The following is a 22,194-nucleotide window of genomic DNA, read 5'->3' as shown; positions in this document are numbered from 1 at the left end:
ACATCTTATTAAAAAAAACAGTATTTGCATTATTGGCCTAATGGTAAGTCTGTGAATGTTAAACGGCGCGTTGAATACACACTTTACGGTAAAAATATTTGAGGTATCCTTGAAACTTGCCTGCTTAAAATGAACTAGACGAATACACGTATTTTTGTTTTGCGTATTAATATATGTATGACTTTAAAATAACTTTTTCAATTATACATATCTCAATTTCACATAATAAATCACATTAAAGGTTGTTAAAAAAGAAAAAAAGAGAAAAGTTAAAGATAGCGGTCCATCCATCCGATGACGTGTTACATCGCCGCCTTACTGTGACTTCCGGGTCTGAGTAAACAGTGTGCGGCTGTTCTCATACAAATCTGGAAGATGTAAGTATGATAATTTATCATATAACAACCTGTTCTGTATTATTATTATTATTTATATGCAGACCAGTTAATATTTTCCTTTCTCTCTGTTAGGTCGAAAGTAACGTTTAAAATCACTCTGACTTCGGACCCTCGGTTACCTTATAAAGTGTAAGTGAAAGATCAGTTAACACTACGTATACTTCTACTTTTACGGTTTAAGCATTGATTTAAGCATTTGTTTATTTGATTCGATGTATTATGAAAGAATAATTCACTGTTGTCTTTACCAGCCAGCTGTCAGATTATTTCGGTTGTGAGCAGTATTTTTTCTTTATTCTACCAGGGTTAATGCTGAGTTGTACAACGTTTTACTGAGAACATTTTGAAATAAGAGACAAAAGTTGTCAATCTGTTTATGCTAGATTGATTTTAATTATAGTAATGTGTGGTAATCTACCGATGTCATGCTGTCTGATAGTTGAACAGTGTTAACTTTGCACTATGATGGCTACATGCTGTTCCAGACACACATTACAGAATAAGTGGTCTGCTATCAAGTGTCATTCAAACAGCCTGATGTACCTGAGCATCTGTAATACTGGCTGAGAGTTTGGTTGATGTTCCACATGACCATGTTTTTTTTTGTAGTTGTTGTTGTTTTTAAGATGATTCATGAAACTGGAAACACTTTTTTTTCTGCGTCTGTGCCTGGTAATTATCATGAAGATAGGAATACCAGTGTTTTGTTGACCTTATGGAGACATTTTGAGGTCCCCATAAGGAAACAAGTTTATAAATCAAACCAAATGATGTATGCGTCGTCTTATCTGTGTTTCAGATTAAGTGTACCTGAGAGCACACCCTTCACCGCGGTTTTGAAATTTGCAGCAGAAGAGGTGAGTTGATTTACCTTATGTACAGTAATTTAACTCAGGTTGAAAATAACCCATAATTTTGTGTAAAGTCCAGTCTTAAAATGTAATTATGAGATTAGAAGCATCAAAGTTTGATTTCAATCATTGATTTTTATAATGATTTTGATCTTTTATACGGCCTTACTCAGTCAATATTAAATATATTAAGGCTGTGTTTTTGCATAATGTTCTTTTACATTATGTAGGATGGTTTATGCAAAAAACAATAAATCTCATTTATATTTGCCAAATTCTGAGCAATCACTTTAAATTGGTAGAAAATCCAATCCATATACAATAATTCACAATAGTGATGCACAGGTCAGGGTTTCTTCTAACCGACGGGTCCCGCTTTTATGAAATGATTTGGCCCGCCCCAGCCTGCCCCACACCACTGTATCTATTTTTACAACCCGCACCCGCGGCATTAAATAGACATACTAGGCATTGTAATGTAAATGAAAACAGTGCATGTAACCTGGCAACAACATACGCTTATGAACGATAGAAACCAGCATGGTCATATTTATAGCAAGATAGGATAATGATTAACATTTTCAACATTCACAATGCAGCTTTTGTATTCATCTGTATAGAAGAACTATAAATACCTCTACATTAGATTTTGCAGCTTGATCTTCTTTTTTTTAATGATGTAAATTCCCGACCTTAATTACTTTGCATCTCGTCTTCCGTCTTCCGTCTTTACTTTTATATTTCCATCTGTTTTGTTGTTGTTGCTGGTTGCAGAAGCGGCTTGGTGCTTTGTGATGTGAGGCCAAAGGTTTGGGGACATCACGCAAGTTACATTTCTATGTAGGCCTACATATTGTAACCTTATCAAAGAACCTAATAAAATATGAAAGTATGTATTCAGAAATGCATTATATAGGCAATAGGAAATTGCACGCAACCTACATGTTTTTTTATTTTGTTTTTAATTACCCGCCCCACATATAAATCCACAATTTCTTTACCCGGGTGACCCGTGGGTTGTGAGATGACCTGCGCATCATTAATTCACAACATGTCACAGGGTTGACATGAACTATCTCTTTAGTCCTGTAGGTTTAATATCAAGTGTCTATCTTCAAGTATTTTTTTCCCTTTTTTTTTTTTTTTAAATACTCTTTATAAACTTAAATCCACAGTCTCTTGTTAAATCAGAGCAAGATCAATGCATAAACACTTAAAACTGTTAATTACCTTCAAAGTCCAATAAAATTGCAGATTCAATAATAGCACTAACTGCCAGCAAGTGATTCGTAGGAATTCACCTGCATCCAAATTTGGGTTGAAAAATATATATTTAGTCAAACACTTTGTGTGATAGCAATACCACACCAACAATAAGAATGTTATACTTTAATTAAAATCAGACATCTAAAAGTGACGTATAGTTGAATAGACAGGACTATTAACTCTTTCCCCGCCAGCGCTTTAAAAAAAAGTTGCCAGCCAGCACCATAATTTTTTATGATTTTCACAAAAGTTTAACACTTCCAGAAAATGTTCTTCTTTAAATATAGAAACATACAATATATCAAATGAAAGGCCAGACCCTCTGTTTCATCTTACCTTCATTTGCACTCTTAGGTTTCTTCAAAAACACCAAATTTTGTGCAGAAAGCTGAGATCAGTGCGTTTTTGTGAGAGACATCTGATAGAAATTCGATTCAGAGCGATGATCAATTGACGAGTTAACTTATCAATGGCAGGGAAAGAGTTAATTGGCCAGTATGGGGTCATTTTCGAGTACACTGGCATTTATGTTTCAAAGCTATATTCAGAGCATGCAGATCCAAGGCATGGTAGAGTGATGTTGCAGTTTAGCTCGGCTCGCTGCTTTTTTCTTAAAATAATGAAATGCCAAATCTGACAGCCTCAAAATAGGTAGACGTAATGTGTTAGATGTAATGTGTAAAGTGAAAACCAAAAAGAATAATAAAGCTTATTTATGAAACACAGAGTTATTTTCAGCATTATTTCCCTCTTATTTGATGATCTTCAAAGTTATGTTATCTTTCCAGTCTGATCACACAAAAATCTGTGTGCATTTTATGAGTTTGCTCATTTGTAGGAATTTGTACAAAAGTGAATCATACAAAAACATACAATTATCATAAAAACCAATAATGAAAGGGCAACCTTAAACGCATAGACACAGGGGCAAAAGTAAATCATACACTGAAAAAAAATGATTCATTGCATTTAATAATTTTTTTTTAAGGTAAGTGGTTGTAATCAATTTATGTAAGCTACATTTAATCAAAAGTTTTATATTTTATTTTACTTTGCTAATCTTTTTTGTTTAAATGTAGCTTAAATAAATTGATTGCAACCACTTACCTTTAAAAATTGATTAAATTCAATGAATCATTTTTTCAGTGTACAAAAATGTACGAATGTAGTACGAATTAGCCACCTTGTTAAACACGTACAAATTGCCTGCCTTAAGATTGTGTTGAATCTTTATTTATTTAAATAAAAAACAGTTGACACAAAAAAATACTTAAACTCCAGAAAATGATTTTTTTTTTTATTCAAAGCTTTGAAAGAAGATACAAAAAGGCATTTATAACTATGAGAATTACAAAATAAGACTGAGATTTACATACAAAGACTAAATTAACATTCATCTTCAGTACATAACAAGTAAAAAAATAAAAATAAAAGTAAATAAATACATAAAAGAAAAGAAAAGAAAAAAAATACATCGAAAAAAAACAGCGTAGTAGGGGGATTTCACATTCCTAAATCAAAATCCTGTATTAAAGTACATAAATATCTTGCTTTAGGACTTTTCATACTTTTTAATGTCTTCAAATATATTGCAAATTCCTTCTTAAACACTACAAAACGTGGAGAAGTTTTACAAAATTTACATTTGTGAATGTAAAATTTAATCAACAACAACAAATTATTTACAACATATGATATCTTTCTATTCTCAATTAACACTTAGCATTGCTATTCATCCATCATCTTGTCATCTTATGTCTGTTACTGTTATGTTCATTGGAGCATAAGTTAACTCAATGCATTTTGGTGACTAAAGTACTATTCGCACAGGATTAGTATTATCTGGGACCTTGTGTGATTTAGAAATTACACCCCTACATCTGATTTTCGTATGGCCGCTTTGCACGGGATAAGCACAGCCTGTGATTTGACTCACAATTACTGACTTATCTCCCGCGTATGATGTTGAGGCTTTGTGTAACACCTTCTCCTATACACACAACACTGTGACACGCTGTAAAAGGAATTTTTTCCATGTTAATCAGAGTTTTTGTCCCAATCAGTCGGGTCACGAAGCGCCACATCGAGCGTCAGTGGATTCTAATTAGAAAAGGTTTTGCGATGTTGCGCCTGACAGCTCTGCCTAAACTTACAAGATCTCAAATAATGACAGTTCCTCACATTTTTTAAATATTAATCATCATCAAACATGGACGAGAAGAGACTGATATACAAAATCTAAAATATGTATGATAAATTCCTCAACTTTCATAAGGAAAGCCATAAAAAGCAGAGGGATGTGTCTCTGTATTTGCGATCCACAGCTGGAGTGCGAGAGGCCCAGAAACAGAGAAAACCAAAAAAAACAAGCACACAGGTAATGATATACGACCCCGGCGCCCGCCAAATTACAGAGATGCCAATTCGCACGGGACTAATATTATCACAGGACCTCGGTGTTCGGTGAAATATGGTAGGTCATTTGTGGGGAAATTTTTATCTTTACCAATTACAGACATGGCAGATTCGCATGGGATTAAGATCACAGACAACCTCTGCAATTATTACAAATCACTAAAGGTCACCAGGTAATACTAATCCCATGCAAACAGTATTTAATCCAGACAGCTATTGCAGTATTGCGCTCCTCATCAGTGCCGTTCAAATGTAAAGGAATGCCTTTAGGACACAGAGAGAGTTTCCCCAAACCCTTTCAAAACAAATTCACCACAGTTTTTATTATAAGCACCTCTTTGTGATCGACAGTGACAGTTTCTTCGAGCTCAGCCCAGAGAGCTTTTACAGTAACTCATGCTTATGATAGCTTTCGCTCCATAACACTTTAAAACAACCTGACGTGAACTTGACTCAAATTGGATTTCCCCATCCTGAAAGAATTGCAGGACGATTGTTTATGTGTGATGTCTGGATGTTGATGGATGCAATAAACTTTCACTCTTTTTTTTTTCTCAAGTTTAAAGTGCCAGCAGCCACAAGTGCTATCATCACAAACGGTAAGAAGTTAGCATGATTTAAATAAATATTAATATCTAATCCCCATATGCCTTTGTTTATTCCTCTATTCACAATTTTTTTCTGTATACATATAAGGTACTTATATTGTTATAGTCATATACTTCAGAGTAGGGATTTCAATAAAACCAAAACCATTCTAAACTCATAAATCATTTGTGCTTGAACATGAATTTGCCTTTTGTTAAGAAGAGGAGATCTAATTAGTGATGCACCGATGTATCGGCCACCGATATTTATCGGCCAATTTTTGATGAATTTGAAACCATCGGCATATCGGCAATAGCACAAGAAAGGCCGATACCGATTGTTTATTAATTAACTGCATAAAGAAATCCATTATATGTAAAAAAAAAAATGAGTTAATGTTGTTAATAAAATAAATGCTGAATAGCATAAACCACCTTTTAAGGTTGTCATGCTGTCTTATTATATTTGTTTTAGCTTAATTTGTGCCTCTCTTATTATTTTGGTCAGTTGAATGTTAATTAGATCCAATCCATGTTCAGTAAAAATAATTTGATGCAGAAATAAACTAGCTAATAGACCAACTGTATAGTATTGTATACAAGTGTTTAATATCGGTATCGGCCAGAAGTTGTCTGTTTAAATCGGTATCGGCCCCAAAAAAATCCTATCGGTGCATCCCTAAAAAATCCCATCTCTTAAAATTGTGATCTGGCAAACAGTTGTCCTGTCTTGGGGATATATTTTTTTTATTGTATGCATTAATACAAGACATAATGCTGCTTTGTGGGTTCTTAAGTAATAACTATCAAACAAGTAATAAACAGAAATAACTCATTCCTCTGGTGAGAACAGGCCAGTTATGAGATTGTTAGAGTTGTGATTGTTCAGCGTTTCGGTGCATCGCCCCCATCATGGGTGTGTTGTGCAGTTTCCAATCAGTCTGATTTATTGATTGTCTTTATGAATGATTGTTTTGGGTATGTATTAACATTGTGTTGATGATCTGTTTAATGATTTGTTTGTGTAGATGGCATCGGAATCAACCCCGCACAGACAGCAGGTCGGTGTAGTTGCTTTCAATCAGCATATGCAATAAATTGCTTTGATGTATCCAAATATATGATTTCTCTGTCCTTTTAATGTGCAAATGGAGGTTCGTTTGTTCTGTCTGTTCGACTGCCGATGCAACTCATTTTTAGCCATTCAATATTTCCATCCTGCTCCCCTCGCCTTATCACATCCATCTTCCCAAATAAAACATCTCATCTAACTTGCAGACGTTTAGATGCATGACCGATATTGTTCCATTTTCCTGCCTGTCCTTCATAATCTCCTGCAAGCGAATGCATGAGACTCGCTTCTGTTTACTGAAATTGTTTGTCTGCCTGCCTGCCTCGGGACCTTTTGAGGCATCCGATGACTCGCACCAATAGGCCTTGCGCGGAAATTTCACATATTACTTTATGAATATTGATGATGTGCTTTAAGAATGCATGCTTCAATTACATCACTCCCCATAGATTTTTCACCCGTCTAAATGTTTTAGATGTTTGTCATTCTAGTCTTGCTTCTCTGTAATCCATTATTCGAAATCTGTAAGGATCTCTAATATGCCGTCGCAATAGTGTACTGTCAGTGGCTTTTAATCTCTAAGCCCCGTGCTGCATGCAACCGCATGGTAATAGACAATGCTTTATCATACCCGACCCGTCATGGGTTGAGGCCTTAAATGCCAATAATGACATGTTCACTAGAATTCCCAGCATGAAGCAGGTTTGTATTATATAGTCCCATACTAAATGTAGCCTACTATAGTCACCTGAATAGGATGATTTTTCATTTAAAAATAGTAGAGGGAAAAACACAATTGACTTGACTGAAGTCCCAGGTTTTCTAGATGTTGTACGACAGGGAACTCCATACCTGCTCCTGGTGAGCTACCGTTCTGCAGATTTTAGCTCCAACACCAATTAAACCGCTAAACGAGGTGTTTAGGGTCGCTTGATAATTACAGGAAGGTGGGTTGGAACTGAAGTTTGCAGGACGGTAGCTCACCATACAGGAGCAGGGTTGGAGATACCTGTTGCACAATGTGTGAGTGATTTCCTATTACTTTGGAAAGTGCTCCTGTTCTCTAAATTCCTATGTAAGTGCACTGTTCCCCTGCTAAAACGTATCATCATGGCTCATGAATATGAATTGGATAGAATAGCCTTTTCCCAGCGGGTCTCGCTGAAAGCCAGCTGTAGCTCAAATGGTAATGTATTGCCTTAACAGTGCAAAAAGATTGTGGGATTGAAGCCCAGGGTGCAAACGTATATTTTGAATGCACTGCAAGTCAGTTTGAATAAAAGGATCTGCCAAATGTCTAAAATAGGACGCCAGAATATACCGAAATACCACAGATGTGCACAGCGTGATGTTTGCAATAATTGAATGATGTTAATACTTCAAAAAGTTATGTATAGTCAAAGGTTTATTCAATGCACATAGCAGAGATTGAGAGAGTGATGCTTTCCTTACCCAGAAATCATGTAAAATTTTGTGTTTTCACATAATTTTCATAATTTACAATATTTTTTAAATATATTTTATTTCAATAGATTTTCAACCTTAAAGGGATAGTTCGGCCAAAAACGATATTAAACCCATTATTTACTCACCCCCAAGCTGTCCGAGTTGCATATGTCCATCGTTTTTCAGACAAACGCATTTTCGGATATTTTAGAAAATATTTTAGATCTTTCAGTTGATTAAATGTAATGTTACGGGGTCCACCCATAGTCCACGACTTTCAAGTCGAAAAAAAGTGCGTCCATCCTTCACAAATTAAATCCAAACGGCTCCAGGATGATAAACAAAGGTCTTCTGTGGGTAATCCGTGCGGTGTTGTTGTAGAAATATCCATATTTAAAACGTTATTACCGAAAATAAATACCTTCCGGTAGCGCCGCCATCTTAGACTCCTCTGTATTCAGGAGAGAGTATTAGCGTAGTGTACACACTTTTCTTAGTGACGTATGACAAATTCGGAGGGCGGGGGCACAGAGCAGCACCAGAGTAGCCTCGGTAGGCTGCGTAAGCTCTCATCCTGAATGTGGGCGCGACTAAGATGGCGGCGCTACCGGAAGGTATTTATTTTCATTAATAAAGTTTTAAATTTATTTAAACGATTATATGGCGAATCGTTTCGTGACGTTTTATTTATTGTTTTCTCATTTGTTTTCTGTTTTTTTTACCATTTTCGCTTGGGTTTAGGGTTAGAACAACTTTTTGTTATATAAAAATGACATCCTAACCCAAACCCCAACTCTAACCCCAACTCCAAGCGACCATGGCTTAAATATAGATTAAAAACTTAGAGAAACCTGTATATTAAATAACCTGCTTAAACAAATGTGAAATCTAACCCTAAACCCAAGCAAAAATGGTTTAAAAAACAGAAAACAAATGAGAAAACGATAAATAAAACGTCACAAAACGATTCGCCATATAAGTGAATGGGAAGGACTGGCGTATCATATGCACGCAAAATCGGAATTTGGCGTATCTATTGCACGATAATCACACTGCGTGTCATTTGTACGCATCTTGGTGAGAACGGGTAGATATAGATGTATATTCATTGAGTTGAATCAAGAGATTGAGTATAAAATCCAAGCGAGAATCGAAAATCAGATCGAGAATCGAAATCAAATCGATTTGATCGCTTGTGAATCGAAAATCGGATTGAGTATCGAAATCGAATCGATTCGATAGCTTGTTGATCGAAAATTGGATAGAGAATCGTAATTGAATCGATTTGATAGCTTGTGAATCGAAATCGAATCGATCTGGAACATCTGAATTGATACCCAGCCCTAGGAGTAATCTAAGCGAGTAATGCAAAGCCCCACATTTGGTGTGTACGTAGCATAAGACACACCTGACATAGCACATTGTTTATTGGTGTGCTGGGTCCCTTTATTGCCTATTAATAATTTTTATTATAAAACATCTGTCTTAAATCATATTTCTGTTAATAATGAGTGATTTAAAACAGCACTTGGTTTGAATTTCGACATATCGCATGGATTAAAGTTTTCCGTCGCTAGACGGATTTCCGTCAATTGCAAAATTATTAAATTCACTTTTAATAAAGACGACGTGTATTCACCTTTTTTTAAGTTGGATGTGATCAAAGCCTGGGGTGGAGCCAAATCACGTTCCTCTCTCCACTGTAAGCGTTCTGTAATCACTACGCACCGGATCCACTCCGGGTTTTCTGGCTGTATCACGTTAAGCTGAGGTAAAACTTTCAGCTAGCATGGACAAACTTGTAATGCAGAAAGGCTCCGATGTTTTAGCGATTGATAAAGGTGTAAAAGACCAATGGAGATTGACTTGGCTTAGCGAAATGATGAAGATTGGCAAGCCTTTCAGTTCGTGGGATAAGAAAACCAAACCGCCAGGTAATTTACGTGTCTTTGCGATTAGGGGTCCTGTATTTTCTCACGTACGTGATCACCCGCGTCCCGTTTTTGACTGCTATGCTCATCAGGCCAGTTGCTGATACAACAGGTTTGTTAAACTTGTGGGTAAACTTCATGTGGCGCCACAAGAACCAAGAGGCAGATGACATCCACATCCTGTGAGAGCGATTTCAGGAATCATAAGAGGAGACTGCTTCCGAAATGGTCTCGCGGCACTTTGATGTCATCCACCTGTCGGTTCTTGCAGTTTCATTTGCGTGTGGTCTCAAAAAACGTAACATTTGTACATATATTTAAGCACCGCACTTTATAAACAAGTGATATTAAGCCATTCAAACACAAACAACAGTGTTAATGTTAAATGCGTTCGCTGTTTCTGTGTCAGAGCTGAACACGTAAGCCGCGCATTCGCTTCTCATTGTGCTTGTGAGTATTTTTGCCACTTTATTGGGCTTAAATACAAATATGTGTCAAAAATCCCGTCTTTGCAAGTATCCTCGTATAAACACGACCATTTAGGTCTTAGGAGAAAGTAAACAGCAGAACCATTGCGCATAAAATAGCACATCAGCGCTGCCTCTATTGTAACATAATAATTTGTTGATAAAGGTACAGTCATCAATTAACAACTGTCACTATGGTCAGGCCAGCTGACAGTCTTGCCTGGGCCCGGGACAAGATAATCTTAGAGGGCCCCCAACCCCTTACTTTTTACTGGTAACAAGAAATTTGGCATTATCAGATTCAGGACCCACGAATATTGCATATTATACATTGTATAAAACATTTAGTTAAAGGTGAAGTTCGTAATTTTTAGAAGGATCTCTTGACAGAAATGCAAAATAATATACAAAACTATATTATCAGGGGTGTATAAAGACCTTTTTATAATGAACCATTATGTTTTTCTATTACATTAGAATGAGACGTTTTTATCTACATACACAGAGGGTCCCCTTACGTGGAGGTCGCCATTTTGTGCCGCCATGTTTCTACAGAAACCTTTAACGGACAAACTTTTTTTACTAAGTTGTCTCTGACGATGACATGTTTTACTGTAGCTTCTCTATGCGTTTCAAAAGCGAGGGGGGAGCAGTGGATTGAGCCGTTGGTTGCAATTTGCAACCTCACCACTAGATGCTTCTAAAATTTACACACTGCACATTTAAATGTAGTACACTGAAGAAAATGATTCATTGAATTTAATAAATTTTTTAAGGTAAGTTGTTGCAATCAATTTATTTAAGATACATTTAAACAAAAAGATTAGTAAAGTAAAATAAAATATAAAACTTTTGTTTAAATGTAGCTTAAATAAATTGATTGCAACCACTTACCTTAAAAAAAAAACGGATTAAATTCAATGAATCATTTTTTTCAGTGTACTGACGCTGTATACTTTTAACCAATAAATTCAAGTGAAAAAGGCAGAAACTTTTAAAATATCTTCCTAATGACACAAAATATCATAATCACGTATGAATTAACAGACTATTGGAAATATCAGTAAAACAACTTCAGCTAATATTATGCCGTGTTTGGACTAAAAATTTAATAAATATTACTCCTCTCTTTAGAAATTTGAAGTAAACATATAAACTCAATCAATATTTCTCCAAACATGCACGCCTTTGAACCAAAAGCCCAGAGGGGTATTATTTTGTAAAGAGCTTTCATGATGAGCATGCATTACATTTTTCTCAATGAATGCGACTGAGAGTAGAGCCCTGCATTTCAGCCCAAGCCCGACCCGACCTTTTTACACCCCTCAGGTCAGGTTTCGGCCAATTTTAACGTCACAGCTGGGCGGACTTCGGGCTTATTTAGGCTTCTCCATCTTTTTATATTTTTCAATTTAATTAAAATAACATTTTGACTGACGATGATTGCAAAACAAACGTAGTAAGACTTTTAACCTATAGCACGAGTCCGCTATAAGCACAGCCAGCCACACATTTACAATGCAGCTGTTGCTTATTTAACAGCAGGACCTTCAGCGCACCGGGAAAAATATTAATAGAGGACTAGATTAAAACCTTGGATACTGCGCATAATCTATGCAAACAGCATCCAAGACATAATCTATAATACATATATATATATGCATAGCGAAGTTGTAAGATAAGGCAGGTTGCATGTTTATTCGTTTCATGTTTATTTCGTTTCGTTTTGCAGCTATAGCCCTTTTCATTTTTTTATTTCTGCACCCGTTGCAGCTGCGAGCAGCAGAGCAATCTGCCTCCGCTTTTTAAAAATAGTGTGTGTTGATAATAAACGTTTAAACTAACACTGTGATATGCTGAAAATATATATTTTATATAGTTGTTATTATAGACAAGTGAAGTATTGATCTGAGAGTTCAATTCATCAAACATGTCGTCAACTTGCTGTCGGCTGCGAACCGCTTGTTGGAACAAACAAAAATACTCTAAAATGTAAATAAAAAAAGAAATATAACTATTTTGCCATTTAAAACAAATCTGAACTGCTTTAATTGCTGCAAGAGTAGTACAGCTGTATAAGGAGTGTAAGGAGTTATTTTTTGCTATTTCTGCGGATTTCTTTTGCAAAATCTATGCGGAATTTTGCAGAATAATTAAAAATGTTTTAAAACGATCTGAGAGAATGTGCGCTGTGAATATTACGAAACAATAAAATATTTTATAATTACATTTTATTAAAGGATTACCCTGAATTAAACTGGACCAACATGAACCAACAGATAATGGACAATGGGCTGTCACGACCAGGGACGTGCACAGGATTCTTTAGAGGCAGTTGCTCTGACCTAAATTAAGGGCACCCCCACCCTAATTTTTTTTTAAACTCACGGCCTATATGAAGGACTGAGAATAAGAGGGTCTTTATTAAAATCAGCAAACATTGACTAATGCCTACCAAAAAAATTGTAGCCTAGGCTGCTTGTCTGCAAGCTATGATAGCTAGCTGCTATCTGTCTGATTATTTAGGCTTAAACGTGGCAAACTCAGCCTAGATTCATGAAGATTTTAACAGAGGTGGAAAGAGTAGCCAAAAACTTTACTCAAGTAAAAGTACAAGTAACTGAATAAATAATTACTCAAGTAGAAGTAAAAAGTATGCAATAAAAATAATACTCAAGTAGCGAGTTACTAGTTACTCATGAAAAAATAAATCTAGATATACACATGCAAACACACGCGCACACACACACGCACACACACACACGCACACACACGCACACGCGCACACGCACGCGCACGCGCACACGCACACACACACACACACACACACACACACACACACACACACACACACACACACACACACAATACAGTGCCCTCCATAAGTATCAGAACTGTAAAGACAAGATTTTTCTGTTTGCTGTGGAGACCAGAAATTGGTAAGATAAATATCAGTATGTCAGAAGTTTAGAATGTCACATTTTATTAACCTTCGTTTATGTTTCAACACATACATGCTTTAACAACAAAGAACAACAGCATTAAATGCTGACTTATGTTGTACACAAATGCACATAAGTGAATCAAACTGATCCTACACATTTTATGCTTTTCATGTGTAAACAATCAGGACACAGCTAAGTGACCATTAAAAAAAAATAATGTGACAGATTCTGTAGTTTTGTCACATGTTCATCTTTTAATGTTTAGACATGTCTTGACACAACAAACAGAAGAATATTTATGAAGGGCACTTGAACAGTATGTGTAAAACTGCAACAAACAGTACAGAAACAAAAAGAATACAAACACAGAATAGACAAGCATTTCAAATTAACAAATTAACTCTAGTCTCAATGTTGATGTAGCTTATAGCTGAAATATCAGACAAGTAAACTGACAACAGTTTTGCATATGTATAAAGTTAGAAATCTCCTGAGATGGTCTGAGGACATTGACAGTTTACACTTACATAAAAATGATTTTAGACAAAACTCATGTTTTCTTACGTTGTCATGTCACGTCACGTGTGTTTTGTGAGAATCACTTACATCATACAGTACAGTATACAGCGAATCAGATCTCAATCATCGATGGATTTTCTTCAATCTGTGCTACAATGCTTCTGGAGGTTGCACGCGTTTAACTGTGTCTGACGACGAACAGGTCGCGTGTATGTATTGGCGGGTACATGTGTGAAGTTTTGCTTTTAGTTAAAAGATTGGTAAATTAATTTCCACGTCACCCAACACTGGTTATATTCTGCGTGTTTCTACATAGGTTACGAGTAAAACAGCTTCGGACGATTCCGTTTTTGCAGCGATCTGAACAATTCATTCAAACTGATTCGCGAACCAATTTTAAACGTTTGGCCCATTCGCTTTGTAAAGAATCGACTCAAAAGACTCATTTATTTTCAACACTTTGTAAGGACTCGACTCAAACGAGTCATTAATTCGCGAATGCGCCAGAAACACAAGATAGCAATTTAAAAATAAAATACAAATTTTGTAATTAATTAAAATACAGTAATGAAGGAACGCTGCATAGTGTAAACAAAGTAAAAGTAAAATTTATTTTTTTCCACCTCGGAAGGGCAACTTGAGTCGAGAAGGGCATATGGGCAGTTGCCCGGGCAACCTGAGCAACCCCCCTGTGCACGTCCCTGGTCACGACCATAGAGTTTTATATAAATTACATATATTACTGTCTACAGTGTAACAGTAAAAAGAAAAGGCTTCTCATAATGAATGTAGCCTATATCAAGATAAGTTCATATGTTTAACAACACAATGTATATTTATCTTGTAAACGGATTTGAAATAATAAATAATAGTCGCGTCACTTAGCAATAGAGACGATAGCGAATTCATTATCTTCTCCGCGGTAAGTTTTATTTTAAATTCAAGTTTTACATATTAAATATTAAATAGTTTGTGCTTTCTCTCATAAAAACCTCACAGCAAACAGCACAGACTTCTAAACACACGCGATGCAGTGACTATATCTGCGGCCACAGATTCCTAATGGGGATAATTAGGAATTCTATTTTCCTCTATAAGGCCTATATTTTCTTCTTTTCTTTTATTTTCTGAGCACCGGACTTGTGCTGAGTCTGACAGGACATTTTGAGCGTACTGAACTTCAAATCAAATGAATCAAATATTTTCTTTATTGTTTATCAATTATTCCATAAGTCCCAGTTCTGGGCCCCCCTCTGGGCCCCTCCCCACCCTGGGCCCGGGACAACAGACCCGTTTGTCCCCCCCTGTCGGCGGGCGTGACTATGGTTACAGACATCCTGTGCGAATTGTACACTAGTTTAACTCGAGTTACACGTTCAGGGTTTATATTCATACATAACGTTACTGTAAGCTGTTGTGTGAACAGAACAGACCCTGGATTATTCGTTTATGTGTACTGAATAATATGATATGAAAAAGTTGTATTTGTTCACATTAGTAAATGCATTATATAACTTGAAAAAACAATGAAAAATATAGAATATATAAGCATTTATTAATTCTTGTTTATGTCATTACAGTAATTGATGGTAGTTCATGGTGCATTCACTAATGTAAAGAGTTTCAACTTTGATTAAAAAATTATTAGTAAATGCTAAAATAAATACATTTACAATTAATAAATAATTAATAAAAGATTCATTAAAGGTGGTGATATTCATGTTTTCTTTTTATATAGTGGGTTATTTAGCTGTTTCGCCTTCATCTTAAATGCCATGCAAACTACAGCTACCTATTTATGCCACAGGAGACTTTAATATGGAATTAATGGCAAAAAATACACCCTTAAAATGCTATTGGTCTCGCCTACATTAAGTTTTGGTTAAAGAAATATGACTTGGCCTGAAAAAAATTTCAGTCAGAAGAATTTTTTTCACTTTAATCCATGCATATCGTGTTTAATGTGTTTTCTTTTTATATCAACAGGAAATGTGTTCCTAAAACACGGATCAGAGCTACGCATCATTCCCAGAGATAGAGTTGGAGGAGAGCGCTGTCCACAGATGTAACTGTTCAGACTTTCTGTCAAAGATAATGAACATACTTCAGTATTTATTGTCTGGCCGTGAGATGTCAACTCTCAGCTGCTCCAACACGCACCGCTGCAACTCCGAATCAGAGTACCTCACAAATCAAAGTGACCACCATCTAGAAAATATATGAGGGGAATTAAGATCCACTAGGTGTTCATTCACAACGTTTGACATGCAGCCCATTAGACTTTTCAATTTTTGAATCATACTCGTTCATAATTCATACTTTCAAAGTCATTTTGAAGTCACAGTGCATAATTTTTGTATGAAGCCTGTTCAAATACTGCTGGTAAAACTAATTTCCATTTTACTTTGAGTAGACCTGAAAAATTGATGATCGTGTCATCTTTTGCTTTTTTTAACACTTTATAGTTTCTATCAAAGATACGCAAGCTATTATTTCTTCCTTTGAAAACAGCTGTTTTCAGGGCAAGTCTTGAAAATGTCAATGTAATGACACATTGCTGGTTTGTAGGTCAATGGTATCGCCTATACGAATGATACAGAAGTGTGTTTAAACAAGCTCTAATGCATAACACATATTTCATAATGTACTTACAGTACTGTTCAACCATAACCTTTAGTAAATAACATCTTCCCTGGATATTAAAAATGACTATGTTACGTAAAACTTTTGGAAGGCCTGATTATTTTATCTGTAAAGAAAAGCGAAAATCTATTAGTTACTTAAGTCAGCCGTTTTCCTTGTGCATTAAAATCATGGCTTTAAAAAAAACTAAATAGTACATTAGGCTATTAAATGACAGGCCTTTGCTTTCACGCTCTCCATTAGTCTTAAGGATGTGGAGGAGGAGGGTCTTACTGTTCAATTTTGATGTCATAATAAGCTTTCATTTGTTTTAATAAAAGAGCAGACATGCACTGGCCTTTCCAAACCGCTTATTACTGAGAAGCGAGGAGAAGTGCATTATAAATACAGCAAGGGCAACATTATTCAGACCCGAGCATGCAACACGTTTTTAAAGGGCATCGCTTCCCTCCAGCCCCTATTTGGCAGGCAGTTCGTTCATTAGTCGTAAATGTACTCGCCTACGTAAAATCCCCAAAAAACTGAAAAGTTTACAGATACTTTTGTTGACATTGTTGCTTAGTACATTAAGGAAAGAATTAAATAATGTTGCATTTGTCAGATAAACATGGTCTTTTCATTTTGTGTTTTGATGCTGAATTTTTTCAGTAATTAAATAGATGAAACCATTAACCATCTTATAAAGCTTCTAACGGGAGTCGTCTTTGTTTGTAAGAGGTATGTTGGCGTTCAACGATGTTGCAATTTGCATAAATTCAATTTGGCGTTCACTGTGAAAGGGCCCTGGTTGAAAGAATTGAGGAATATTTTTCCTGCTATGTTGATTTTATATAGGTGCCATGAATAAGATGTAGATGTTCAAAGAAGCCATTGCTTGGCAACCTTTTTGTCAAGCTTATTAACAATGTTAAAGGCCCCAGCTTCCTATAAAACAGTCTAGGTCTGACCACTGTATGTGCTTACAAACCCAAGTAAATGCTTTCCTTGAATTTCTAACACCCAGGAAATAGCAAAACTATTATTTTATTGAAAAGCGAGTCTGAGAGATTTGCTAGACTCGTACAAAGGGACTCGCTGGATTGCTGTTGTCAAACAAGTCATCCCCCCACCTCAGTGGCTGGATGCTGTCCACATGTATTACAGATAAGCTCTGTCTGTTCCACCTCTCACCTAATGTATCACACAGATTTGTGGCAGAATTTGGATTTAGCTTGTGCGTTCAAGCATTGCATTCATTTTCTTGAGTTCACAGATGTAATTAATTTGCTATTTGCTCGGTTGAATGAAACACAATGTTTGCTGATGTACAACAGTGAATTGGTTTGGTTTTTATAATAATGTGGGTTCTTCTTTGTTGCGGTTACCTGTTAAAAACAAAGCGGTATATCTCTTTATTTATAACAATGTAGCGGGAAACATCAAAGAATTGACTTTTTCTATCACCACGTAATGACTGGACTTCACAAGATAATAACAACACAAAATATTTTGTAAACCTTTACATAGTAAAGTAACTGTGTCTGAATATCGAATAGTGCATATCTGCAGTCTCTACTGAAAAATCCATGGTAGCATGGTTTTAGCTGATTTAAGGTGGCAGTAGCTGGTTTAAAAGGACACTCCACTTTTTTTGAAAATATGCTCATTTTCCAGCTCCCTAGAGTTAAACATTTGATTTTTACCGTTTTGGAATCCATTTAGCCGATCTCCGGGTCTGGCGCTACCACTTTTAGCATAGCTTAGCACAATCCATTGAATCTGATTAGACCATTAGCATTGTGCTCAAAAATACCCAAAGAGTTTAGATTTTTCCTATTTAAAACTTGACTCTTCTGTAGTTACATCGTGTACTAAGACCGACAGAAAATAAAAAATTTCGATTTTCTAGGCAGATATGGCTAGAAACTATACTCTCATTCTGCCGTAATAATCAAGGACTTTAAATAGGAAAAATATAAAAACTCTTTGGTTATTTTTGAGCACAATGCTAATGGTCTAATCAGATTCAATGGATTATGCTAAGCTATGCTAAAAGTGGTAGCGCCGGAGATCAGCTGAATGGATTCCAAAATGGTAAAAATCAAATATTTAACTGTAGGGGAGCTCGAAAATTAGCATATTTTAAAAAAGTGGAGTGTCCCTTTAAGCTGGTCCTCTCAGCCTGGCAAAGCTGGTCAAGCTGGTGGGTCAGCTTGTCTTCCAGCCTGACCAGCTAAGTCCTGCAAGACCATCTTTAAAAGTGACCAGCTTGCTAAACCAGCTAATACCAAGCTGGGAGACAAGCAGGTTTTTTTCAGTAGGGGTTTACTGTAATGTTTTACTCGCTATAGGCTACTGTCCGAAAAAAAAGTCCGATATTTACGCATCCGCAGATGGTCGGCACCTCACGCATCCGCTTTGCGACTCTCCATAGGAAATGAATGACTTCCGGCTTATCGGCCGTCGTTTGTCGTGTGCAGTGGAAAGGCGGCTTCACAGCGGTACCCTTTTCAAAAGTACACCAAAATAATTACATCAAAGGTACACATATTGTATGTGTAGCCTACCTGAATGGTATTAGGATGTTGGCATCAACTTTGCGATAGACGCATAACCGCGGCAACACCCGTGCGTACAATGAAATCGTTGGTTAATAATAGTTTCCCTATAAAAATCCAGCAAAGACCAGCATAAGCTGGTAGCTGGTTTAAAGTGGAAGTAGCTGGTCTAAGCTGGTCCTCCCAGCCTGGCAAAGCTGGTCAAGCTGGTGGGTCCGCTGGTCTTCCGGTCTAACCAGCTAAGTCTATCTAGACCAGCTTAAAAGTGACCAAAACACAGCTAGATCATCTTGCTACACCAGCAATACCAGCTAAAACCAAGCTGGGAGACCATTATCTTTCTTATAAAGCTTCTATGAAGGAATAAAAATTGCAATAAAGCGCTATACAAATATACATGACTTGATGTGATACCGCTTAATGTGAAGTTTTCTCATCCAAACATTATTTCAGGATGTACACTGCTGGAAAAAAACAGCATACCAGCAAGACCAGCATATGTTGTGTTTTGGTGCTGGTTTGCTGGTGACCAGCATAGACCAGCATAATTCCCATGCTGGTTTGGTGTTGGTTTAGCTGGTGGTCATGAGCATACCAGCAGTAGCATCCCATGCTGGTCATACCAGCAAGACCAGCAAATGTTGTATAAATTATACTGGTCTATGCTGGTTAACTTTAGATACAATACCAGTCCCTCACTTTTGCACCTCTATTAATGATTTAATATATATTCTAGAGATGTCTTGACCTGATTTGAATTCTATTAATGGCGTGATCGTGCAGGCACGAGGTTAAACTTTTTTTAAGCTTGGCATCGCGGTTTTATTTTACAGTTGATGTGACAGGAATAAATGAGCAGGATTTTAGCAATGGTGCATGAAAGTGTTCCAGTGTGGTAGCAGATAAGCGTTTTATGAAAATGTATTTTTATCTGAGGTTCTGAGGTGCATTTTAAACCTTTCTGCAACACAGAATCCTATCCAGGCATATCGATGTCCTTACAATAACTGAGAATCGCATTTATATAAATTATTTCCTTTAACTCGAAAGATATCTGATATTTCATCATGTAAGATAAAACAACAGTCAGTATAAAGTGTTTGGTTGCATTTCTTTATGTGTGTAGCCTGTGCGTTAGAGCCCAAATTTCGTCTAGTTTTAGCCTCGACGTCTAGGCTATGTCTTGACAACTATTTGGCGTCTTTTAAGCCAAATTGCTTGCTGGGATGCTATAGAACAAAGGTGTCTCTATAATTTCTCTTAATAAAACTGCCTGAAAGTTTCTAGTCTGACTCCTCCATGAGCAGGATTGGACACCCCTCCTATAGAAGAACCATTTTTGGCTTGTGGTTCCATAAAGAACCTTTGAGTTCCAAAAATTTCAAATAAATTCTAGTATTTTCCAACCCTGTTCCGGAGGCACACCAACATTGCACGTTTTGGATGTCTCCCACATCACATTATTTCCTATCTTGGATTCTGTACTAATGAGCTAAGGGATTCAGGTGTATTTTAAAAGAAAGGCCCTGTCCCAAATGGCACACTTCGGACTTGTGGACTTCTTCAGACTCCACACTTTGATGACATCTTGTAGTGCAGACCTTAGGAACCATTGAGGTGAGTCCACGAGGGCCGCCAGAGTTGTATTTTGGGACAGACTCGAGCGGCACGCCGGAAATAGGAGTGTGAACTCTTCCCATCTGATTTGTCTGATTGCTCTATCGCAAGGACTTCTGGGTAGGTAAAGTGCGTGAAGCCTGCAACAATGCGCGCTTCGCCGAAGACCGCATCAAGGGTAAAAGTGGACAGTGATGAGCACACTGATGAGCATAAAAATGACAGATGGGACACCCTACGGACTCGTAGACTAAGCGAGCATGCGCAATTTAAGGCCACAAGACCGAAAGTCCACATGAAGTGCGCCATTTGTGACAGGGCCAAAGAGTTGGAAAATATGTACACTCTAAAAAAAAGAGAACGATTTTTTTCTTCACCTATGAAAAACCATACCGGGTGATATAGCATCACTATATCACCAATTATGATTCGCACAATATGGTGCTAGGTGCTATATGGCACTTAAAGTGGTTCCCCTATTATTATAAAAGTTTTAGTGCTATTTAGCACCATTTGTTTTTAAGATAGTGTTGGTTTGCCTCCAGGATCAGGGTTGGGAAAACACTTTTTTTAATTAAGCAATAAATTATTCTTTGGGTAATCAATAATGGTTCTTCTATGGCGGGGTGGGGAACCCTGGTCCTGGAGGGCCATTGTCCTGCAAAGTTTAGTTCCAACCCTAATTAAAACACCTGAAAATTCTTCAGGATTACTTTGAAATGAAATTCAGGTGTGTTTGGTTAGGGTTGGAACTAAACTCTGCAGGACAGTGGCCCTCCAGAACTCAGGGTTCCCCACTCCTGTTCTATGGCATCACTATAAGGGCCCTTCTGCAGCACCTTTATTTGAAAATTGTATACCATCCTCTGAACAAAAGTCTAATACTTCCGAATTTCATTTATGATGATTTTACCAACAAAACAGGATTAAGGTGAAACACTATACAAATGTATCTCCGAAATCTAGACGACTAAAAGTGATTTAGCAGAAAACCCTGCAACTCATCAAATCCGCCATTCTAATGATCACTTGTTTGATTGGTATTGCTTACCAAATGTTACAGGCAGACGGTAGCAACCTAATTAGCTCCCCATAAATGCGTTATTCGATATTTGTCCCCTGCTTCAGTCTCGGCCGTGAAGATCGTGCAATAGCAACATTTCTTCCTGCGTAACAGTCTAAACAGCTATTTGTCCAAATGACCACTTATGAGAGATCCATTATGTCACTCCTCAGCATCGATCAGCCCGCCATCTACAGCATGCATGTGGCCCATAATTAACCTCAATTCCTTTCTCTCCTTCTCACCCCACTCCTCCCACCATGCTTTCCTCTCATTACTTTGGACAGGAAAAGCATGATGTGGCAGAACCCATTATAACAGCCTATTTTCTTTAGTGTCTACACAGCGAGCAAAGACTTGAGGTTCAAAGTTGGCTCTGCAAAGCAGCAGGAGGGCTCTCCAGAGAGCCAGATTATAGGAAACTGCGAGATTTTAAC

At 36.9% G+C, this 22,194-nt stretch overlaps 1 protein-coding gene across 1 annotated transcript; it reads left to right on the top strand.

The window, feature by feature from the left end:
• The first annotated feature begins 261 nt into the window (after nt 1–261).
• On the top strand, nt 262–17,224 carry ufm1 (ubiquitin-fold modifier 1). Its single transcript, XM_065257826.2, has 6 exons — nt 262–377; nt 471–527; nt 1,198–1,255; nt 5,490–5,529; nt 6,546–6,578; nt 15,884–17,224. Coding segments are annotated over exons 1-6 (273 nt in total). The 5' UTR covers nt 262–375; the 3' UTR covers nt 15,967–17,224.
• Nucleotides 17,225–22,194: the final 4,970 nt, after the last annotated feature.

Source organism: Paramisgurnus dabryanus, chromosome 10 (assembly GCF_030506205.2).
Source record: "Paramisgurnus dabryanus chromosome 10, PD_genome_1.1, whole genome shotgun sequence".
Taxonomy (NCBI): Eukaryota; Metazoa; Chordata; class Actinopteri; order Cypriniformes; family Cobitidae; genus Paramisgurnus; species Paramisgurnus dabryanus.
This window is presented reverse-complemented; position numbering and strand designations above follow the sequence as displayed.

Coding starts and splice junctions, on each gene's coding strand:
- ufm1 (XM_065257826.2), top strand. Junction 1,256..5,489: donor TGAAATTTGCAGCAGAAGAG/GTGAGTTGATTT, acceptor TTTTTTCTCAAG/TTTAAAGTGCCAGCAGCCAC. Junction 6,579..15,883: donor CAACCCCGCACAGACAGCAG/GTCGGTGTAGTT, acceptor TTATATCAACAG/GAAATGTGTTCCTAAAACAC.